This window comes from Daldinia caldariorum, assembly GCF_022478825.1.
Source record: "Daldinia caldariorum strain CBS 122874 unplaced genomic scaffold F4812scaffold_1, whole genome shotgun sequence".
NCBI lineage: Eukaryota > Fungi > Ascomycota > Sordariomycetes > Xylariales > Hypoxylaceae > Daldinia > Daldinia caldariorum.
This window is the reverse complement of record NW_025953037.1, coordinates 3630436-3652370: the sequence shown is the minus strand read 5'-3', so window position 1 is coordinate 3652370 and position 21935 is coordinate 3630436. Positions and strand designations below refer to the sequence as shown.

Here is a 21935-nt window from a genome sequence, read left to right as displayed (position 1 = left end):
GCTACCTCCTATGCATCGTAGTCTAACATCAATTGAGCTCCTTCGTATCCCTAAACCTGTAATGCCCCAATTGCTCCGGCATCGTGGGCCCAGAAAGGGGATTCTCATCGAAGAACGCTCTAATCTCCTTCTCCTCAGCATCGCTCAGCACCACATCCTGCGAGTCCCAGTTCTGCTCTAGGTATTTGATCTTCTTAGTCCCCGGAATAGCAAAGATGTCGTCGCCCTGCTTGAGCAACCACGCTAGCCCGAGCTGCGACACAGTGCACCCTTTCTTCTTCGCGAGGGCGGTGAACTGCGCGACGACCTTGGCGTTGCGCTCGCGGTTCTCGGCCTGGAACTGCGGCAGCATCTGGGGTCGGGCGTCGCCTTCTTCGACCGAAGCTTCTCCGAAATTTTGCGTGAGGATGCCTCTGCCGAGAGGCGTAGCGGCTACGACGGCGACGCCGAGTTCTCGGCATGCGGCGAGCAGGTCAGTGCCTCCAGGTCCCTCGATAACGCGGGACAAGACCGAGTATTCGGTTTGCACGGCGGCGACGGGGGAAATCTTGACAGCGCGACGGAGGGTTGCTGAGGAGACCATAGAGAGGCCGATGTACTTGATCTTTCCCTCCCTAATGCTCGGTCAATATCAACATAGTGGGTAGGGTATCGCTCTACCATGTAGTGGCCGACGTAGGGACACTTACTCCTGCAACTCTTTCAAAGCGCGCATAGTTTCCTCGATAGGGGTCTCCGGGTTGACACTATGGATGTAATCTATCATTTACACGGGTTAGAAGAGCATTGGAATGATGATATGTATGTGGCTTATCAATCCTAAACTTGGATGTTGTAGAAACGCATCGTGTCGTATAGATACAAATATAACCTGAGAATCAAGGGAAAAGTAAAATGGGACTTACAAAGGTCAATCTGGTCAACTCCCAAAGCCTTGAGGCTCCTGTCACAAGCCTGTTTGGTATACTCATAGGAGCTGTCGGTCTCCAAATACTTACCTCCCTTGACGAACCCGTATTTAGAGGCAATGAATATTTGGTCCCGCTTTCCAGTCTTCTTGAACCATTTCCCAACATGCTCCTCGCTATCACCATATTGGCTTTCCCACCGTTAGTAAAGTAGTATTGAACTAGGGAATACAATATGTAGGTAGGTGGAACTTACTCGGAAGTGTCCCAGAAAGTCTGTCCTAGCTCGAGGGCGCGATCATAAAGTTTGAATCGCTCCTCATCCTCTAACATGTTCCCATAGAATGTGAGAGATGCGCCCATGAGACCGAGACCAAGAGCAGGGACCAAGGGACCATTCTTTCCCAAGCGACGAAGGATAGGCTTAGCAGGCATATTTAAAAAGTGTTATGAATAATAAGCTACGAAGTAGAAAGGCCGTGAAAGGTCAGTGGATTTGACTTTGCAGGCCGTCAAGTCTGTTGATTCTGATGTTGATTCTGATGTTTAAGTGCTTGTTAGGTGGGAAGAGTCCAGGTATTTATATGCCTTTCATCTCATCTGTCTTATAAGACGAATACCTAGCCCACCACCACCACCACCATCACCCGTAAGCACGAACACCAGATTTTCTCCATTATACCGCGCCCTAAATCAAGTATGCAGAATCCGCATGTCAATCACATGATAACCGCTAATAGGGATTACATCCATTAACTCCGGTTGAGACGTGAAGCTGAAAGATTGAGCCGTAAACCAACCCTAGTACGATGTTTAAAGGAGTATCCCACATTATAACAGACGCATTAGAATTGGCCAATCAGCGGGCAGAGTTTCCGAGCAGACCAATCGATCTCTTCCCCAGCATCCAATCGAATGACGTACACCAGAGCCGGTCAGACTAATTGGGCATAGCGAAGTCACCTTGTCATACCGGCCAGAACTAGAAATATAGCATAGCAAAATGAGAAGGCATCGCACTTACGCAGGGAGATGATACATATAGGATTCTAGCAATATAGCTACCTGTTATATATGATTACATACCTAACCTTAGGTACCTGTCATATAAGTTTCTAATAGAAGTTTATACTGTGCCCTCCGCCCTCCCAACTCCAAATCTTCCTTTCTCGTATTCGAGTAAATAGCATGGTAAAGCCAGTCTGTTTATAGTAGTTACAGGTGCTTCATAACCCGAGACCACGGCATATATGAGTGAAAAGCTAGACACACTACTCCTTTCGCCTCCAATTAACTTCGACTTATAGATACGGATGACGGTAATCTAGATCAGGTACCTATAGCTGTTCAGGTTGGCTAGTATTTGTGTTGAAAATTGAGCTGGATTTTTGGAATAAATTCCCCCCAGTACCTAGATGTAGCAAAGTAGAGAGCTTTATAGTCGGTGAGGACTGCATGGCCGAAATTGTGAGGCCAGCTACTTCGCCTTCCTTATGTCAGCGGTTCCTTGGTTCCAGATCACAATCAAGTACGCACCTAAGGTCAACAGTGCCAAATTCCTTATCCCAGAAGGAGGAAGTCCGTACGAGCCAAGCACTAGTGATGCGGCAGGGCACCAAATAGGCCACCATGACGAATTAGCCAATTGCTTGAGTACTGATTTGTTAATATTGACCGCTGAAGCAGCTGTGTTCTCCAGTGTTACAAGGATGGCGTTTGTTATATTGTGTGCTTGACGCAGAAGGCTCGTATGGTCGTCATACTTGATTGCTAAATTCTCTGTGATATTAATAAGCCGGTTCATGCCCTGTCCAGTTCGCATTAATAGGTAATACGAATTAAGAATGCTTCAGACTGATAATTTACCTCTTCTAGGTTGGACTGCCGTGACTCTAATTCGGCTGCTTGGAGTCGTGATAGTTCCTGTGGTTCGATATTAGATCAGTACCAGGTGTCTAAAGTGTTTGTTACGGAAACCATCCATAAACGTACCACTTGGGTTCGTAAATGCTCCGCGGATTCAACAACCAGTGCGACTGCTTGCATTGCTGTGTCCACTGTAGACGCTGCACGTTGATTGGCGAGCCGTATTGATTTTTCGTAGGAAGATGCTACCTCGGCTTGGCCCTCCAGAACGCTCTTCAATACCACTTCCAGCACCTTCTGCAGGTTGGCAGCATTCTGTGCCCCCAAGCTGACCGCGTCCGTTGTCTCCTTGGAGCTAATTAGCATAGGTGTCAATAGAAGTGTCAGGAGCCAGGAATGCCACCTTTACAGTGTGTTTGAATCGAGCAAAAAATAAGTCTTCCACAGATTCAAGACTATCCTTTAAGTGGTCTATTTTCGGCGACAATTCATCGATTCTGCCACCGGTAGTCTCAGCCCTATGCTTTAGATCGATTATACACTGTTCGGCTTGCTTCTCAATATCATTGGTGAATCTCCCCATGATCTTCGTTAGACGCTGGAAGAGACGAATGTGTTGATCTAAAAGGCGTGAGCGCATTAATCAAAGTTTAGCCATAGTTAGGGTCATTCCATACCTTTCTCATTATCAACTCTAGCAGCTTCACAAAACCTTAAGGCTTTATGGCGGTAACTGACCCAGGTGTTCTAGGCTGAGTCGGATTCGCCTAAGCCGGAGAGGCAGCTGTCGACTTCTACGGACGAGACGTGTAAGTGACCTAAGTCCTGGCGTGGTAGCTGACTCAAAACTGGCTCTCGAAATTTGGCGCATTCTCTCGGGATCTGGAAGTTCCCTCTCTCTAAGTCACATATTGCCAGACTAGCAGCATATGAGTCTACAAAATCCCTGATTTTACGACCACTTTCCGTAAGAACTGATGCTTCGTTCTTGCCCTCGAGGACTTCGCAGTTATTCACCAATAGGCGTGCGGCCGTCCTATGACATAAAGGTTCAGATTCGAGTTCTCTTAATTCTTTTAGGGTTATCTCGTAGGAGCTAGGTGACCTCCATCCGGAGTTCGAGAGTTGCTGTAACAGAATCTCCTCGGTAGCTGAGCTGGTGAGCACCGCTGCGGCTGAATGCTCGTAAACAGGTGTGCAAAAATAACTAATAAGTATTAACTTACCTGCTTCTATTTTGGGGGTATTGCGCCATGAAAATCCGTCGATGTAGTGAGCCAGTGATAGCAAAAGTACGACTACCTTTTTCGTTGAAACCATGACTCCCAAGTCGTTATTCACAGCAAGCCTTCACAGCCAACGATAGAAGTAAGTAAGAAAACCGAAGATGTAAAAAGCTGATTAAATTTGTGAAATCAACGGTATAAGGGTTATCACAGACGGGACTTCTGGCGTTGCATGGAACCGAGGCCAGGCAGAAGGGGAATGGAAGAGGAGTGATGGAATATATTAAATTTTGGGTTGGAAAATTCAACGTCGTATTAATTCAGAGAATTCTTTCTGCTCGAATAAATCTCGTATAACCTTGTCCGAAGCAGGGTCAAGATGTGTTAGATAGATGTGTGAATATATCACGGTTCATGAAGAGTTGAAAAAGTGTGCAGACGACATCTTCTGAGGGATACGAATCTTAAATTTTGTATTGGATTAAAACCGTGACATGTAAGTAAAGTCTATCAATAGTTCAATCATCTAGATGAGAGGAAAGAGCTGCCCAGTCTAGGGGTGTCAGGGTGTTCAAGGCAGTTGCGACAGGAGAAAGATCTGATACTAAGTTATAACCCGGATAATATCCAGTATTGCATAATAATATAATAGGTATGCAGAAATATTCTCTTTAACGTTTATTTTTCCCTATGCGGAACACGTGATTGACCCAATTTTTCCTAGCATGCGCCAAGCATCGCGCGCATCGAGCTCTGCAACCGAAATTCTAAGATTTCGAGTTTTGCAGTCAATTAAACGTCGGAACCGAAACCCCCAAATTTCACGATGCTGGCGCCGAGTAGGGGAAAGGTGCTCGAAAGAGCCCTTTCGAATGCCAGCGCCCCTGTTACCCTCCCGGCTTTCCTCGTACCGGCCTTTCAAACAACAGCCCCGCGGCGCCAATTCTCAAACACAGCGACTAAACAATCAAAGCTGGGCCGAACGCCGATATCGATCCCGCCGGGCGTTGAGTTAATCATTGGCGAGCCTAAGGTAAAGAAGGACCCGACTACATACCTACGGATACCGAAGCGGACAGTCACTATAGCCGGACCTTTAGGAAAGCTCGAACTGGAGATCCCTCCTTACCTTACTATCAACCATGATGAGGCTTTGAGGAGAGCAGTGCTCAGCATTGAGGATAACAAGATCAAGCAGCAGAAGGAAATGTGGGGTACGTGCGTTACTTGTCGCCGCCATACTTTTTTTTTAGATACCTATGAAGAGGATTTTGTTCATTTCGTAATGGGTGGACTAACTTGAGGACAAAACCAGGAACTACCTGGGCATATCTTAACCGACACATCATCGGCGTATCGGAAGGACACACCGCGATTTTGCGATTAGTAGGTGTTGGATACAGGGCAACAGTCGAGGAACGGCCGCGAAAAGAAGAGTACCCAGGGCAGAAGTTCGTATGCCTGAAGCTTGGTTTCACCCATCCCGTCGAAGAGCCAGTCCCCGTCGGCATGAAGGCTAGCACGCCGCAGCCCACAAGAATCCTTCTCGAAGGCATCAACAGGGAAGAAGTCATGTCTTTCGCTGCCAGGATACGTAGGTGGAGGAGGCCGGAACCATACAAGGGCAAGGGTATCTTCGTGAACGACGAGACAATCAAGCTAAAGCAAAAGAAGATCAAATAGATGATCTTAGGAATGGTATCATTCCATTTCAGACGTATATCTATGTACTATACCACGGCAGATACCCGATCAAAAAAAATGTACTTTTATGCGTCCATCTATGATGTTCCTAGATTTATTTCTTCGAGAGCACTTCTTGGACTGCTTTGAGAACTTCGGGGTGGGCAGCGGCAGGAGCAGCGACAACACCTTTGTTGTTAGCCAGTGTTCGCCCGACGCTGAAGTCTAGCCGTTTGCCGTGGATATCCGTTACGGCACCACCGGCTTCCCGGACGATAAGGTCTCCAGCAGCGTGGTCCCAGATTTTCTCCTGGTATGTCTCACTAACAGGCAGTCGCAAGTAAATGTCGCCCGCGCCTCGCGCAATAGAAGCGTACTTGGCCTGTGAGTCCATCCGCACACTGGGGTTCGTAATACCGAGCAGCTTCGCGATTTCAGCCTGATCGCCGTGGGACGAGTGTCCGGCCTCCACACTCTCACAGAACGTCGCTGATGCGATATCGGTAATAGCTCTCATAGAAATGCTCTTTTCCTTAGCCAATTCACCGGTAGTCAATGCACGGCTCGTGGCACCTTGGCCCAATACACCAGAAAATAGAACCCCCCTTCCTTCATCTGTCTGACCAGATTCCATGCTTCCCGTTAACTGAGCGGAGTCATCAATAGGGAGGTTAGGGCAACCTAGAACTCCAACCTTGACATCGCCGTCGACCATCAAAGCGAGACACACAGCGTATTGGCCGCCACGTAGAAATCCCTTGGTGCCGTCAATGGGGTCAATAGCCCATATACGGCCCTTAGCACCACCTTTGCTATTTCCATAGTCAATTAGAGTCAACATAGCTTCCTCGTCATCAATAGCCCCGCCAAGTAGGCCCTCGGCCTCCGGGTCGGAGAGCTGGGTTGTGGCAACCAAGTCCCAGATCGTATGTCTCAAGTTTTCATCCTGGCGCAACTGAGCGGCTTCTTCCTCAGCAACGATTTCGTCGTCGGGGAAGTTGGCCTTTAGGGCGCTGATAATGAGGGCTTGGGCACCGAAGTCACCGATTGTGACGGGGGACTTGTCATCTTTGGAGACGGTACCTTTGGCCTTCTCGTGGAAAACTCTCTTGGTCAAGATAGAAGCGCGCTGGACGGCTAGCTGCGCTATCTCGAGCTCTTTGGCGTATGACGACATATTTTTATTGGACGTGATAGGGCTGATGATTTGTTGGCGGGCGCCAGGAAAAAGATGCAGGGACAGCGATGTGAGGCGGGGCAAGGCACGAGACAAGAAGATAGCCAGTGTCACGATGAGAAGAGAGGATAAGATGAGGAATTTTGTAGATTTTGTATTTTTATCCCTTTTAGTCTGCATATAGCATGATTTATGTACAAACGTGATGTAAAAAGTTTAAGGTATGTAACCTAGGTAGGTAGTACCTCAGTACCTAAGGGTAAGGTACACGGCGGTACGCCTAACCCGGACCTTGTAGGCTGTCGGGCTACATACCCTGGTCCGTCACCCCTCCGACGACCGTAGCTTATGTAAAGTAAACTGTGCAGCAATTGGAAAGAGAAAGAAAACAATAAAGCTTAGGTACCTAGGTACCTAAGGTAAGTACCTACGTACTCCAACCATTACCTCTCACTGGATTTCAATACCTCTGTACGCATCTGTCCAAGAACAACGGGCCATTCAAATCTAAACAACCTCAATACAATCAATCTATTGGTAGATTCTCATACAATTAACTTCACCCAAGTCAACTTACAACTTATTATTGGATTCAATAAAAGTCAACGGTGTTTTAAAGAACTAGTTAATTAAAGAAGCAGTGAAGCCAATTTTCTTACGAGCTTGATTTACAAGCTCTGCATGGTAGAATCTTAATTCTTCAACAACTTTAATACTTGATATTATCCTACCTACTTAGCCTTTTCCTTCATTGAACCGAAGCCGCCATGAATGCTACCAAGCGAAAATTCAATGCCTTATTACAAGGAATCGGCTCGAAGCCAATGCCTCAATCGCCATCAGCAGAAGCGCAAAACAGTACTTCGGATTCGCCTCTGAACCGACCCTCGACCCCTAACTCGACCTTACTATCTACCAACAACGCCTTAACCCCGAATAAAGAAATGCCTCCCGGAAGCATACCCTCAACTCCCAGTGATCTCTTAAAGCGTCGCCGCGTACTAGAATCTACCCCAGGCAACGAAAAATCGGGTGGGACTATCGTTTCAAATGTCGTGCTGAAGAAATGGGCGCCAAACGGCAATGCTATCTCACCAGCTAAAGGAGCCAAAGATGAAGCCCCGAAATATTGCCCAGGCGATCGCGACGAGCTGATAAGGCGACTTGGAACATTCCAAGAGTTAACAGAGTGGACGCCGAAGCCGGATAAGGTCAACGAGATCGAATGGGCCAAGAGAGGTTGGGTCTGCCAGGGAAAGGAGCGCGTGAGATGTACGCTATGCCACAAAGAGCTGGTAGTCAAAATGAATAAAAAGGAAGTGGATGGTAAGGAAGGTCCGGTCATTGTTGGTTCGGACATCGAGAAGGCATTGGTCAAGAGATTTGTCGAATTAATCGTCGATGCGCATCAAGAAGATTGTCTGTGGAGGAAACGCGGATGTGATGGTGAGATTTCTACGGTCGCTACATGTTGAAGATGTCAATAAACTAACCGTCGGGTAACAGACACCCTGCTGAGGTTATCCTTAACGAGTCCCCCGAGCGCGCTGGCCTCCCTCCGCCAACGATACGACGAACTTTGCGCACGCCAATATTTCCTTCCCTACCTCTTCAACCTTCGCTTACCGGCCGGACTAGACATACAGGCAATCAAGTCACAATTAACCCCAAGCTTCTTTAACGATCCCCCACCTCCCAGCTCGAACCCATCAGTTATAAATGACGTAGCTCTTGCACTCGCTCTTACGGGTTGGCAAGGCCTGACCAACCCACGTGTTGGCGCAGTGCCTAACTCGGCAACCTGTGCTACATGTTTGCGTCGCTTGGGGTTGTGGATGTTTAAGAGCAAGGAAGTGGACGAAGAAACGAAAGAAATTCTCGTTCCGGCGCCCATGGATTACCTGGATCCTATACGCGAGCATCGGTTCTTTTGTCCGTGGCGAAATGCTGCGACCCAGCACAATCCTGGTTCCAAGAAGGTGGATAACAAAACTGCTTGGCAAGTGCTCGCGCAAACGATCAAAAACCACTCCTACCTCCGCGCGCAGGCGGAAAAAAGTAATCAGCGCAGCTTTTTTCACCGTTCTTCGGCATCCGTCCCTACGACGCCAGTAAAGGGAGGACAAGCAGCCGATGGACGCTCCCCCTTGCTAGGATCAGATGATGAAGATGAGGATATGAGCGTCAGAGACGCGAAGGATAAGGAAAGATGGGCACGCTTGAGGAAAGTAAAGAACTTATTTGATACGAAGAACGGGAAGAAAATGAGACGTTCGTTATCCCGGCCGGCAACTGCTACGAGTCGCCCAGCTACTGCGCATTCAAGGCAGGGTAGCGTGCCGCCTGAAACGGAGGGAGAAAACAAATGAGAGAAGACTTGTCATCATGAGTTGGATTTTATCAAGGCGTTTGTGGTATTGGTTTTTGTTTTAGTAAATTTTAAGTAAGATACCCATACTACTCACATCATCTTCAATGTATTCCATAATGGCATAGTCAATTCGAAATTCTGGTGTACTTTCTTCCATTAGCAATAATTTTTTTTTTCTCTTAATATCATGTTTGTCCCATAACTCATTGACAATATAACTTTATTTTCCTTTATGCTATTAGAGATTAGAAGCTGCTTTGATCTCAGGGACATATTCAATAGTCTTGTAAGTTGATATGATAAACGACATATCTTAGGTACCTTTCAGGAAGCCTAGAATATTGGTGAATAAGTAATCATTGATGCTTTATGGCTCCTTAGCTTCAAGGAAGGCGTTTAAATCGTCAGGGGATAACAAAGAGTCAAACCAGCCACATTGATTATTCAGACCACTATTATTTGTCCAGGTAAGCATGTAGCATCAAGTTGCTTCCATCATATTGATCTGACAAAAGTGGCTTCTCATAGTTGAGTATTAGGTACCTAATCCAAGAACATGAACTGAATGACTGCCCAGTAATTGGTTACCATTAAAAGTTAACAAGAGAATGCATATGCGGTTGCTCAATTCGTCAACATACCGTAACATTTTCAACCGCCTCTAATGTCTGCATTTTACGCACAAATCTCGCATCGTATCGCCACTTTGCCATTTTGGGTCCTTCATGGAGACTTGACAACTGCAGAAGGAATCACCTAATGTACAAAATATGGGGAGCCAAGTCAAATTTTGCTATTACGAAGCCACCAAGAGGTCATGCTTGATCAGCTTTTCACAGTGGATGTCTGCGTCTTTTGTGCGTGAACTAGGATCAGCTAGCTGTGCCTGTGGCCCGGCGCGTCTTTAATGCCCCATTCACAGACACCGGCCGGGATCTTACCCCTGGTGGCAATAATCCATCCGGCGCCGCTAATTCGAATTCTGCCCTAAGCAGTTCCTAGTCGGATCTGATGACCCCTGACTCAACATATAGTCACTTTATGGAAGATTCTACGCAACAGCATTATGTATTATGTCATATATAATTCACATTTCTCATTGTGACCTCTCATCCACAGTACAATGGCAGCTCGCGGTATGCCGAGCCGTGCGTCACAACCGGTCCATGGCCGGCGGCGAGGGTCTGCCGTACGCAATTCACCGCCCGGAGTTGCAATACTAGGCTAGGCTAGAATGACCTATCAAACCTCACCTCATCCCCTGGGTAGTTGTGGAGAGAAGTAGTTGCGCTGTTTGTGCGTGGGATTACTGAATATAACACACATGACACCTGCTGATATAGATCACTTACGGCCAGGTATTCAGAACACTTTATTTATTGCTATTGCAATTCCTCCATCATTCACAAATTTAAAAGCTATTGATACCCCATTTGTAATCCCATTTACTTGTTCCAGTTCTTATATTCCCGTGTAAAGTGCCAAACAGACAGGCCGTTACTTCTCTGAGGCTTCTTTTCGAAATTTCATTTGCTGGTTGAGTCGGCTCCTAAACAACCTACATATACCCCCTTCAGGCTGAATTACACATCGCCTGTGTACCGACGTCCGCATTTCCTAGAACGGATTTTATATGTTAATATATCCCATCAACCGCACTCAGTACCTTTTGAACAGTAATCCTTGTTGCTGTCCTTCTCCGCCTTGCTAAATTCGTCCGTATTCAGCAGGCCCAAAGGGATCAACATCACATACGAAGGCCGCACTCCTGAGTAGCCGTCAGAACGGCAGACAGCACCAGTTAGCCAAAAATGGATACCTCACATCAAACCATCACCACAAATTTTCTATTGGCGAACCTACACTGTCCTACATGCGTATCATCTATAAAAGATGTCTTGCAACGTCTCCCTGGTATTACTTGGGTATCGCCCAATGTTGTTACCTCGTGGGTCGCAGTCGAGCACGATCCCAAAGTATCTATAGCAGATATGGCATCAAATTTGGAGGCTTCAGGGTTTGAGGTCTCTAGTGTAGCATCGACCAATGGCGAAGAGACTCTAGCCAACTTACTGCATGGAGATCCATCTAACTTACCCGGTCCCTCACAAGCACCGACGTCACCAGATATCAGCCTACGAGACAGCCCATTAGGTCGAATATTCAAGCTACCCAACAAAGTTACGCATGGATATACAGCGATTGGAAAGTCGGAGAAGGAGAGAGAGCATCTGAACAACTGTGAGCTATGTCGAACCAAAGGTTCAAGACCTAATACCTCCAGCAGTACGTGCTGTGGCGTAATATCGGAAAAGTTGGATGATATATCAAGAGATCAGAAGATAGACGATGAGAAATCCGTTCAGGGCTTGATCACAACAACCAAATCCCTTGCAACCGAGGACGATGACAACCTACAGTCGCCTGACCAGGGACGCAGATGGAGAGCTTCCATGGCCATCACCGGAATGACGTGCGCTGCTTGTGTAAACGACATTAGTTCGCAACTAAAAGAGAAGCAATGGGTTACAAAGGCCACTATTAATCTACTTACGAACAGTGGAGTAGTCGAGTATATTGGTACGAAGGACGACGCCAATCAAATCATCGAGATAATCGAAGATACAGGAAGAGGCGCCGAGCTTGACCAAGTTGTCAATATTGACGGCGAAAATAGGCCAAAGCATCAGAGGACTGTCGAGATCCGTATTGATGGATTCTACTGCGACCATTGCGCCGACCGGGCTACGAATAGTCTTAAGGGATTCCTCCAGCACCTCGCTGTAATATCCAGCCCTAGCAGGAAACGACCGATTCTCAAGATAGCCTATACCCCCGTAGTACCCAGCTTCACTATCCGGCGAATCCTCTTAGCTATCGAAGCGAGCGACCCTGCATTCAAGGCAACAATATACCACCCGCCTACCCTAGAAGAGCGCTCGAAGAAGATACATGTGCATCACCAGAAGCAACTCTTCATTCGTGCTATCTTCACAACAATTATTGTCGTACCGACATTCATCATTGGCGTTGTGTACATGAGCCTTGTATCCAACTCCGATGCATCCAAGATGTATCTTATGGAGCCCTGGCGATCTGGGATCAGCCGAGCGCAATTTGCTCTCTGCATCATGGCGACACCGGTATACTTCTTCGGTGCCGATATTTTTCACCGGCGTGCAGTAAAGGAGATTAGGGCGTTATGGCGACCACGAAGCCAGACGCCGATTCTTCAGCGGTTTTATCGATTCGGCAGCATGAATATGCTCATATCGTTGGGTACCACAATCGCATATATTTCCTCGATCAGCCAGATGATTGCTGCAGCTGCGGATCGACCAGATATGATCAATGACGAAAACTTCTATTTCGATTCTGTTGTATTCTTGACATTTTTCTTACTCTGGGGAAGACTCATCGAGGCATACAGCAAATCGAAGACTGGTGATGCGGTGGAGGCTTTGGGCAAGCTTCGTCCAACCACTGCCGTGCTCGTCGAGGATGTCACAGATGCAAAGGAGACGGAGACAGTAGTCCATACCGATTTACTCGAATTTGGCGATCTCGTCCGTATTCCCCATGGAGGCTCTCCCCCTTGTGATGGAAGGGTCGTGCGTGGGGTGACCGAATTCAACGAATCTAGCCTAACAGGAGAATCTCGCTTGGTGAAGAAGGTTGCTAATGACGACGTTTTCGCGGGAACTATCAACGTAGGCAAGCCTATTTTGATTCAAATCACCGGAAGTGCTGGTCAGTCGATGCTGGATCAGATCGTCGATATTGTTCGAGAAGGCCAGACCAAACGTGCACCGATGGAAAAGCTAGCGGATCTGCTGACCGCTTACTTCGTCCCGTTTGTCACTCTAATTGCCATCCTCACTTGGCTTATCTGGCTATCAGTTGGCGTATCAGGCGCGATTCCTGGGCATTTCCTTGATGTATCATCAGGAGGCTGGGTTGTATTTTCGCTTCAGTTTGCCATCGCTGTCTTTGTTGTCGCGTGCCCATGCGGTCTTGCGCTTGCTGCTCCCACTGCGATATTTGTCGGCGGGGGCCTAGCTGCAAAGCATGGCATACTGGTTAAAGGCGGTGGCGAGGCCTTCGAAAAAGCGAGTCGGATTGACTGTGTTGTCTTTGATAAGACAGGCACTCTTACGATGGGCGGTGAACCGACAATTACGGATAATATGATATTCCCCGGGCAAACAGTGAGCGAGAAACAGCGGAATATTTTCTTCGCAGCGCTCCGAGCTACTGAGGAGCATAGCACTCACCCTATTGCAAAGGCCATCGTCTCATTCTGTAACTCCCAAACGTCCGAGCGTATTGAGGTCTCTGATGTCGAAGAGTTACCTGGGAAGGGTCTGGAAGCGGCTTATCACGTCGATTCGTCACTCTTCAAAATCATCGTCGGTAACGAATCGTTAATGCGCGACTTCGCAGTCACCGTCCCCCGTGATGTTGCTACCAATCTTCAGACATGGAAATCAGAGGCAAAGTCAGTCGCACTTGTTGCTATCGAGACCCCTGACAGGCCAGCTTCATACCAACTTGCAGCTGCCCTCTCAATCTCAGATCCTGTACGGCCCGAAGCTTCTGCCGTACTTCAAGCTTTAAAGTCGAGAGGTACGGACGTATGGATGCTCTCGGGCGATAACATCATTACAGCCAGGGCCGTCGCCTTGCGCATGGGCATCCCCGAATCCAACGTCATCGCCGAAGTCCTCCCCGCACAAAAGCACGAGAAGATCAAATGGCTCCAGTCAACGCTGAAAGCCCGCAGGGGAGACGTCGAGCTCACGGACCGCCGCGCTTTCATCGCCATGGTGGGCGACGGTATCAACGACGCGCCGGCGCTGACGACGGCGGACGTCGGAGTGGCAATTGGATCCGGCGCGGACGTCGCCATCTCCAGCGCCGACTTTGTACTTCTGAACAGCAATCTGGAATCCATCGTCACCCTTCTCGAGCTAAGCAGAACGGTGTTCCGCCGCATCAAGTTCAACTTCGGTTGGGCCCTCATATATAACCTGCTTGCCGTGCCTATCGCCGCCGGTTGCCTGTACCCTATCGTCTCGAATGGTCAGCACGTACGTCTGTCGCCCGTCTGGGCCAGTCTCGCGATGGCGCTGAGCAGTATCAGCGTCGTGCTGAGTAGCTTGGCGCTGAGGAGCGGGTTGCCGTGGATGGGGTTTAGGGCTAAGACATTTTCGAGTGAATCCAAGGCGGATGCTGGGGAAAGTGGTGAAGCTAGGAGCTAAGCATTTACGGCCGTTTCGAGTATCTGTCGTACCTCTGGGTACTATAAGATACCCCTTCATGGATTGTCGGGACATGGGATGAATGGATTGGAATGGGAAAGCTAGTGCAGCACATGTTTTATATACTGCGCCGTAGTATCGGACAGCAATTGAATTCTATTTTACGAACCACAGGATTTAATTATGCCCCATGACACTATACGTGATAGACGAGGTCATCTTGAGGTTCCTGGATAAAAGGCTCGATCTCGTTTATTGACTCACCTTCTAGCGCATCAAGTTGTTGGAAGACATTGGAAGAGTTCTCAATCTCTTTGTGCTAAACGACTGGTCAATAACAACATAGCCACAATTAATATTAGTCTAAGATATTGTCAATTCTTTCTAGGGCTTTTATTATCTAACTAAAATACCCGATAGCTTCAACTTACCTCTATTCCGTAACTCTAAATTTGGATCTATTCGGCCTATGTTTACTTTCAACACCATATGGTGAATCAGACTTTAAAATATAGCCCACAGATTACTACTAAGCACAATAATCTCTTTTGTTCAGCATATAAGACGATATTAACGTTTCTACAAGCTCCTATTCATTCAAATTTTCGCACCGGACTAGACTCGAACCCCCTACAAGCCTACTTCCAAGGAACTGTGTGGCGCTGTCTCATATATGTTGCCTCTGTAGCATCACGGTATATAGTGACCAGCGATTGGGTCGACGGTTGAGGGGTTGATGCTGTACAACTGCTGGGCCGTCCAAAGGTACCTAGGTGTACTGTATATACATTCATGCAAGTCAAAACAGAAAAAAAATAATCCCCCCGAAGTAAACCAGCTCGTACGGGTGCTAATGGCCATTAGACCACGAAGTTTACTTCGGTAGGATTATTTATGGTCTGTCTGTTATTCGGGTTTATATAGGAGGTACCTATTTCTAAACAATGGCTCATCTAAAGGACTGTGTTTAAACACTGTGTCAGATCCTTGAATTACTGGTATATTTCAGCAGCGGACATCTACGTTACCTCAGGTAAGTATGTCAGTTACACTTAGCCTAGTACTGGAGAAATTGTGGCTCTTTGAGGTTTAATGAAGCGGTGTTCTTGCTCGATGAATTACGTTCTCACGCGATATAAACATGATGTGTAGAGGTACCTTACCAGAGGTAATTTAAGGACTAAGTCACAGTTCAAAGTCGTGAAAAAGTCTCCTGAGATGTCCCAAAGATACCTAGGTGCCTTAGGTACCTAAGGTATGTTCTAACTTATCCTTCAATTTATCTATTACTTCCTTCCTATTCTCCCTCATATGTCAATCCAAGCTATGGCTTGCATACTTCAAATACTAAACCCTAACTTTTTGAGCCCCAATCTGAAGTCATTCCAGCTCCTACATCGCGACATAATAATCCCATTTACCAGACACGCGATCATGGCTTCCGGCTCCCCTGAGAAGTTCTGGTATAGTGCCGGAAGAACGAGTATATTACTAGACAACTGTGGCGCGAGGGCCTCGAAAGAATACCCCGCAGCTTTAACCTCTTGCTCAAGAGAGTTGACCAGACATCTCATCTTGATCTCAGCTATCGCCCTTGCTAACCAATCGTATTTCGCAGCGTAGGTAACTTCTATCGCGGTCTTCGTAACTTCATACTTTATGCACGAACACTCACGAGATGGTAAAGTGGACAGATGTACCGTCTCGAAGAACACGTCGAAATAAAATGTTCTGGCGATGTCAAGCATCACAGGGTGGTATCCACTTAGCTGGTGGTCATCGAAGATAACTTTACGGCCTCCTTGTGCTGTTTTCGGCGATACCATGGCGTGGAGCGCACTGGCATCTCCTAGCCCGAAGACTACAGGGCCGTACTGAGCCTCTCGGATGTCTTTGTAGGCTTGATCGAGCATCTCGCGCAATGACGGATACCGCTCATTGTTGATGATCCATTGCATGTCTAAAAACTCCTCAATAGAGACTGAAACTCCAGGGTGAAGCTGGATCTCATCTCCATACAGCTCCTGAAGCGCTGTCTCTCTCGCCCCAATGTTTTGGAGCAATAATCCCACAATCTCGCCGGAATCTTTCCTTTGCGCGGCAGGATCGCGGAGGGATTTCTTATAGGCATTCAGCATTATCTCAGCCTTTACCATTTCAACGTGAAGCAGTGTCTCCGCATCGTCCCAGTTGTTACAGTCGCCCTCAATGTACCGAATCCTAATCTCGGATTCAAGTTCGTATCTTACCATAGGGAAACACAGTAGGTCAGAGCCCGACATACGCGGGATCTGTACCCAGGGATAATAAGCAGAAGCTTGTACCACTCGTTCGAGTTCGCATGCTGGGAACGGGGTTTCCTTGCAGAGCATACTAACAGTCTCTCCCGTCTTTCCGACAGTCGAGATCTCCCATTTTCGTGAAAGTTCGCCCTCTACAAGTGGATCCCAGCTCTTCACCGAAACCACTGCACCGTGATAATACTTCTCGACGAAGTCCCTGGGAAGAACCTCAGCACTCCGTGAGGGATCATCATCCCAGCCCTTTTCTGACGTCAACGTATCTCCAAGCAAAGCCACCTGCTGTACTGGAGCAGGTACATCTTCTAGCCTCGAGTTCTGGAGGACGTCTCCCGTAACAGTAAACGAACTGAGCCTCTCATTTACGAAGGCGGTATAGTAAGCCGAGAATAGGCCTGAATTGGCTAGAGACTTGGCCGTTGGACGCTCCCCGGTAGTATGATGATACAAGTTCAAAATGTATCCAGCAATGTGGTCCCCATACGGGCTCTTCAATAGATTTACCCCGCCGACCAGCAGATCCGCAGTCTGTCCAAACGCTACATATGAAGGGTCGCGTCGGTATTCGTAGGGCCTGGTACAGTCCTCGTATAACCACTGGTCATATAGTATCACAAACCCATTCGGGAGACTACACGCCTGTAGGACTTGGCACTCGACTCGTCCAGGTCTGTTGCTTTTATAAACCCTCTTATCCTCATACGAGTATATATTCAGCGCTGTGGGCGATCGGGCCCGTGGCGAACTTTGTCCGAAGTATTCCAAGCTCAGTATTACCACTGACCTCGTAAACCCAAACTTGTCGGAGCCGGCAAACCTAACGGCGTCAACCTCGGACCAGTACTCGGAGTCCGGACAGGGCACTTGGAATAGCTCCTCGGGACATTCTTGCCGTACTATTCCGGCTACTCCCAGGAGATGTTGGCGGTTTTTGTTCACAAGCTTTAAAATATCAAGCTTGGTATTGACGATAATGGCAATATTCCAATATAAAGGATGGGTCCCCGCGAATATAGCTGTCTCATCTAGGTAGAGCATACTACCCCCGACGTAAACAGCCAGGATTTCGGGGCTTCGCAACCAGATATCACTCGATATATCGACAGCGAAGGAACTCAATATCCGATTGAGTTTACCTTGCTTATGGTCCATTTTCATGGGACGCTTCGATTGTTTGAATAAGGGGTTGCGGGTATTCATACCCTGGTTTATATGTCTGTTAAGCCTAGCCTATCTCGACAAATGATGCTGTTGCTCTCCAGATTGTAATTCCCAGAGCGCAAGAGATATTGGCAGCATCAATTATGCCGAAAGCACTGGAATTTATACAACACGGCCAATCAGTACCTAACGAAGAGGGCTTCAAAATTACAATCGCGACAGGCAGGTCTTGTATAATTTACAACCCACCGTGCATCGAATTTCCCTCGAGAGTAATTGGTAGGACCAATGTGCCGTTAAAGGTCAAAATCATATCTAAGGTGTTAACTCCTCCAGATAGTAAATCTTTAACTAAATCGCGATGTGTTCCGATGTATCTTTTCAGATAAACGGCTGGACCAATTCGTTCAGCTCCATGACACAAGGGTGAGTCATTAGAATGCGGAATCCCGCTCATGAAATATGAAGCTCAATGATAAGGGGTATTGTTTTAGGATTCTCGGCGCGACTCTTAGAACAAAGGACATATTCAGTATCAATATCAATAAGCTCCCATACTCATTCAAAACTGTGTCGCGAAACATGAAACTTGTTGTTCTATCGTTTGGACCCACCTTGCCACCAAAAGGTGACAGAAGAAAAAAGAAGGGGCAAATAGGGGGTTGCGAGAGAAGAGACAAAGATCTACTGGCCATGTCTCTGGCTTGGTTCGATTTTCGGAATTAAAAGCACTGAATAAGTCAAAAATCGGTGGCAAAGATCCTGTATATACTATTTTGGGAGAAACTTGTTTTTCTAGGGAAGAAACTGAGTCGCTGTCAATGTCCTCTCTGAGCTTTTCCCGTACCAACAGCTATTGACGCGCATCCAAGTTCAACAGACGATACAACTAAGACGTGGTCCCCGGATTCAACTGATAGCACTTCTCCTTTGGGATCCTCTCACCTTGGTCCCACTGGGATGATCGGTTAGCTCAATGCGCATTGCTTGTGAATAGTTCAAAGGACCTACATGTTCATGAACGCAACCATCAAGCCAAAGCCATCTGTCAGTAGTTGAGTATTGTGCGTATGACATGTTGGTACTAGCATCAAAACACCAGGCTGTGTTTGTTTCGCTTCCCAGTTTATTCCCACTGCAGAAGATGCCCCAGATGTTGTTAGGCCCAGACCCGTAACCCGGGTGGTGTTGCTGCAATGGCACATTCACTATTTAGTACTTGATCCGTTTCGCAAATTCTACCAACATATCATGGATATTTGAACAGAATGATGACTAACTTTATAAGTTGAATCTATTAAGGAGAACATCTTCCTGGGATCTCCATCGACTACAAACGCACGGTAGAAATCATAGGCTCTCTGTGCCGTCTCTTCCACGGTGACAGATGGATCCGGCTGGCAGAGAGAAGGAGGAGCTTTCAAATTGCATAGATTTTCTCTTTTGACGAGAGCCCCGTCATTTGCGACCGGTGTAGCACTGATGATGGGCGCCAAGACGCCGACGGAAAGAAGTGTCAAGAATCGCATTTTCGCTGTAGTGGGCATAACACTTCCAAGCGTGGCAGGCATGCTTCTACACTTTATGAGATGGGGAAGAATATTATATATCTAACACTGGGAGGTTCAGTAAATGATAAAATCAGGGTTTCTAGATTAACGCGGGGAAGTATCCAAGACCGAGATGCGTAATGAGACGTAGGCGTTAATTTAGCCGCCTCGACTTCAATATACGCGAATCTATATAGAGCATCCGAATGAAACCTAGACATGTTCATGGCTGTGGGTGATTGGCTGCTTCAAGTCCCTTGTTATGTGTAATGGTGGATAAAAGTATGTTGTTTGAGTACTCCAATCGGGATTGTTGTTGAAATCTTGGTGTTGTCATCCAAGCGATATGTGGGCGGGTCTATACAACAATGTGATTGAGCATTACATGACTAAGTACTCATGAGACTACCTTCTAGGGACCTTGGTATCTGTTATCGAACAATCTAGTAATTCACTTGCATGGGTGCAACATCGGTCTATTCAACTATCAGTACCAACTTATCAATAGCTCTGCTCTCGGCTATACTAGGTGGAGGATAGGATGCGGTAGTCGTAAGGCTATATAACAGAATTGACAAAAGCTGGACAATAACCAAGTCCTGCAATGACTTGATAAGTGCAACATTACGCATGCCATGGTGATACTGTATCTTCTCCCTCACCCCCTCTCTTTCTTTGCCACCAGATCAATTCAACCTAACAACTTCACTCTGAACCCATAGAAGATCTACATATACACGATCAAATGGCCATGTGAAGAAGAACCCTGATAGTTCTATCGGGACTCAAAACTCAAGGGAGCACGTTGGAGATGAACTTGAAATTGTTATACTAGTATACCAACTGTAAAACCTGTCAGGTACCTCGGTTGTTCGTTCTTTTAGCTAGCGAGTCGCTTCCCACTCCACTCCTGACCATATCAAGTACCCTTGGTATCTTACACATGCATAACACGAAACTCTAGCTATATGCCTGGTACGTTAGGTACCTGACATGACAGGAGTGACAAAAAGAGATTGGACGCGAATAAAACAGATGCGCCCGTATTTATCATGCGTCGGACGCACATTATCCTTACACAGAAACCGATTTTCGAGCTCAGTAGTATTTAAACCGCGAGGGTGAATCTTCTCCATCTCCAGCCTCATCTCAGACTTGGGCTTGCCCTCTTTGATGCGCAGCTTTTCGAAGAACACGTAGGCGCCGTAAAACACAGGACTGGTGTTCCCGGACATGGATCCTTTCTTATCTAGGAACGCCTTAAGCTGCCTGGGTGAGATCTGCTTGTGTTCAGGGAAGCTCTCCCCTATGGCGCGGCAGAAGGCGCTCCGAGTAATGTGGGGTTTCCGGAGGAAAGCCCGGATCTTCTTGCGGATCTCGTCGCATGTGTCATGGACTTTCACGCTCTGCGTGTCTTCTCCGCCCAGCTTTATATCGCCGGTATCTAGAGCTTTACTGTCGCTTTTCCGGGGTCTCTTGGGCGGGGCTGCCTTCAGACCTTGCAGCTCGCGCTTCTTGAAGAAAGCAGATGCTTTGAGATAGGTATCGCTTTCTTGGCCTTTATATGTGCCGTTCTGGTTCATAAACCGTTGGTATGCAGTCGAGGATACTCCGATGGCTTCCTGGAACTCTCCAACTTTCATATTCCCGCCCTGAATGAAGTCTTTGATCTTCCGGCGGATCTCGTTGCATGTGTCGTTTATTTCATAAAGGCGGGGGTCATCGTCGTCTACTTCAGGTGGGCCCTCGTGCTCTTCTATAGCATCCGACTTACGCTTCTTCGATGTGGTAATTCCATGTTTGGTAGAATGGGTGTTCTCGGTGCCTTCTAGATATGAGGACTGTTGATTCACCATGATCGTTAGCGTGAAATTAGGTACATTTTGATGTAAATGTACCACTTACGTCTCCTCTAGCCGTTGAGCTGCTCTTTTGTCTATTAAGGTCGGCGTCTCCTAAGGGGGTCATGATTGATAAAGCGTGAGCCGTTGATAGGCGGGCGTTTGATACTCAAATTAAAGAGAGGCTATTTTAGACTGTATTCGTTGACTGGACGGATGGAAACGTGCAAGCGGTTCTTTGGAATCAGGAGATTCTTCTGTTAATTGAGAGGCGTCCATAGTTAGTATTAATAGGAATATGGCGTTGTAGCAAACTTTCAACAATTATTCGAGTATCTTCCGGACTGATGTCGCCACTGACGTTACCCTATGATCGACAGGTGATAAAGTCAACATCAAATGTCAACAATTGACGTAACCCATCTCAGCATCTCAGGGGGTTTGCGCTGAAGGAACACGGGACATGCCCCTGTATCCATGGGGTTTAGCGGACTTGGCGTTCCCCGGGTCCCTGGATGATCTGCGATAGCGTACCTGAATTTGATGCAAAGCTGGGTGTTGATCATAGCCACGACTGGCCACGGCGGCCTC

The 21935-nt window shown here is 47.3% G+C and overlaps 10 protein-coding genes across 10 annotated transcripts; 3 read left to right on the top strand and 7 right to left on the bottom strand.

Annotated features, from left to right (window-relative positions):
• Nucleotides 1-28: 28 nt before the first annotated feature.
• Nucleotides 29-1343, bottom strand: F4812DRAFT_465080 (putative aldo-keto reductase; the record flags this gene model as incomplete). Its single annotated transcript, XM_047938407.1, has 4 exons — nucleotides 29-614; nucleotides 690-759; nucleotides 906-1099; nucleotides 1165-1343. 4 exons carry the CDS (start codon nucleotides 1341-1343, stop codon nucleotides 29-31), a joined length of 1029 nt encoding a protein of 342 aa, XP_047795486.1.
• A 1042-nt stretch (nucleotides 1344-2385) lies between these two features.
• F4812DRAFT_454985 (uncharacterized protein) lies at nucleotides 2386-3357 on the bottom strand (the record flags this gene model as incomplete). The annotated part of the gene is made up of 4 exons (XM_047936743.1): nucleotides 2386-2715; nucleotides 2775-2831; nucleotides 2901-3122; nucleotides 3184-3357. 4 exons carry the CDS (start codon nucleotides 3355-3357, stop codon nucleotides 2386-2388), a joined length of 783 nt encoding a protein of 260 aa, XP_047795485.1.
• A 164-nt stretch (nucleotides 3358-3521) lies between these two features.
• Nucleotides 3522-4094, bottom strand: F4812DRAFT_454984 (uncharacterized protein; the record flags this gene model as incomplete). Its single annotated transcript, XM_047936742.1, has 2 exons — nucleotides 3522-3949; nucleotides 4001-4094. 2 exons carry the CDS (start codon nucleotides 4092-4094, stop codon nucleotides 3522-3524), a joined length of 522 nt encoding a protein of 173 aa, XP_047795484.1.
• Nucleotides 4095-4733: 639 nt separating this feature from the next.
• Nucleotides 4734-5780, top strand: F4812DRAFT_411826 (ribosomal protein L6). The gene is made up of 2 exons (XM_047932658.1): nucleotides 4734-5214; nucleotides 5316-5780. The coding sequence occupies exons 1-2, from the start codon at nucleotides 4827-4829 to the stop codon at nucleotides 5681-5683; spliced, it is 756 nt and encodes a 251-aa protein (XP_047795483.1). The 5' UTR covers nucleotides 4734-4826; the 3' UTR covers nucleotides 5684-5780.
• On the bottom strand, nucleotides 5781-7187 carry F4812DRAFT_411825 (3',5'-bisphosphate nucleotidase). The gene has a single exon (XM_047932657.1). It carries the CDS (start codon nucleotides 7038-7040, stop codon nucleotides 5799-5801), a length of 1242 nt encoding a protein of 413 aa, XP_047795482.1. The 5' UTR covers nucleotides 7041-7187; the 3' UTR covers nucleotides 5781-5798.
• Nucleotides 7188-7343: 156 nt separating this feature from the next.
• On the top strand, nucleotides 7344-9561 carry F4812DRAFT_41712 (zf-C3HC-domain-containing protein). The gene is made up of 2 exons (XM_047933149.1): nucleotides 7344-8306; nucleotides 8367-9561. The coding sequence occupies exons 1-2, from the start codon at nucleotides 7628-7630 to the stop codon at nucleotides 9227-9229; spliced, it is 1542 nt and encodes a 513-aa protein (XP_047795481.1). The 5' UTR covers nucleotides 7344-7627; the 3' UTR covers nucleotides 9230-9561.
• A 1119-nt stretch (nucleotides 9562-10680) lies between these two features.
• On the top strand, nucleotides 10681-14878 carry F4812DRAFT_41694 (heavy metal translocatin). Its single transcript, XM_047933128.1, has one exon. It carries the CDS (start codon nucleotides 11043-11045, stop codon nucleotides 14490-14492), a length of 3450 nt encoding a protein of 1149 aa, XP_047795480.1. The 5' UTR covers nucleotides 10681-11042; the 3' UTR covers nucleotides 14493-14878.
• A 682-nt stretch (nucleotides 14879-15560) lies between these two features.
• Nucleotides 15561-18687, bottom strand: F4812DRAFT_411816 (uncharacterized protein). The gene is made up of 3 exons (XM_047932656.1): nucleotides 18448-18687; nucleotides 18290-18379; nucleotides 15561-18232 (listed from the first exon to the last, which is right to left on the bottom strand). Exon 3 carries the CDS (start codon nucleotides 17990-17992, stop codon nucleotides 15833-15835), a length of 2160 nt encoding a protein of 719 aa, XP_047795479.1. The 5' UTR covers nucleotides 17993-18232; nucleotides 18290-18379; nucleotides 18448-18687; the 3' UTR covers nucleotides 15561-15832.
• F4812DRAFT_411811 (uncharacterized protein) lies at nucleotides 18688-19599 on the bottom strand. The gene is made up of 3 exons (XM_047932655.1): nucleotides 19234-19599; nucleotides 18965-19144; nucleotides 18688-18908 (listed from the first exon to the last, which is right to left on the bottom strand). Exons 1-3 carry the CDS (start codon nucleotides 19522-19524, stop codon nucleotides 18843-18845), a joined length of 537 nt encoding a protein of 178 aa, XP_047795478.1. The 5' UTR covers nucleotides 19525-19599; the 3' UTR covers nucleotides 18688-18842.
• A 698-nt stretch (nucleotides 19600-20297) lies between these two features.
• F4812DRAFT_411810 (uncharacterized protein) lies at nucleotides 20298-21773 on the bottom strand. The gene is made up of 2 exons (XM_047932654.1): nucleotides 21409-21773; nucleotides 20298-21344 (listed from the first exon to the last, which is right to left on the bottom strand). Exons 1-2 carry the CDS (start codon nucleotides 21469-21471, stop codon nucleotides 20484-20486), a joined length of 924 nt encoding a protein of 307 aa, XP_047795477.1. The 5' UTR covers nucleotides 21472-21773; the 3' UTR covers nucleotides 20298-20483.
• Between the last annotated feature and the right edge of the window lie 162 nt (nucleotides 21774-21935).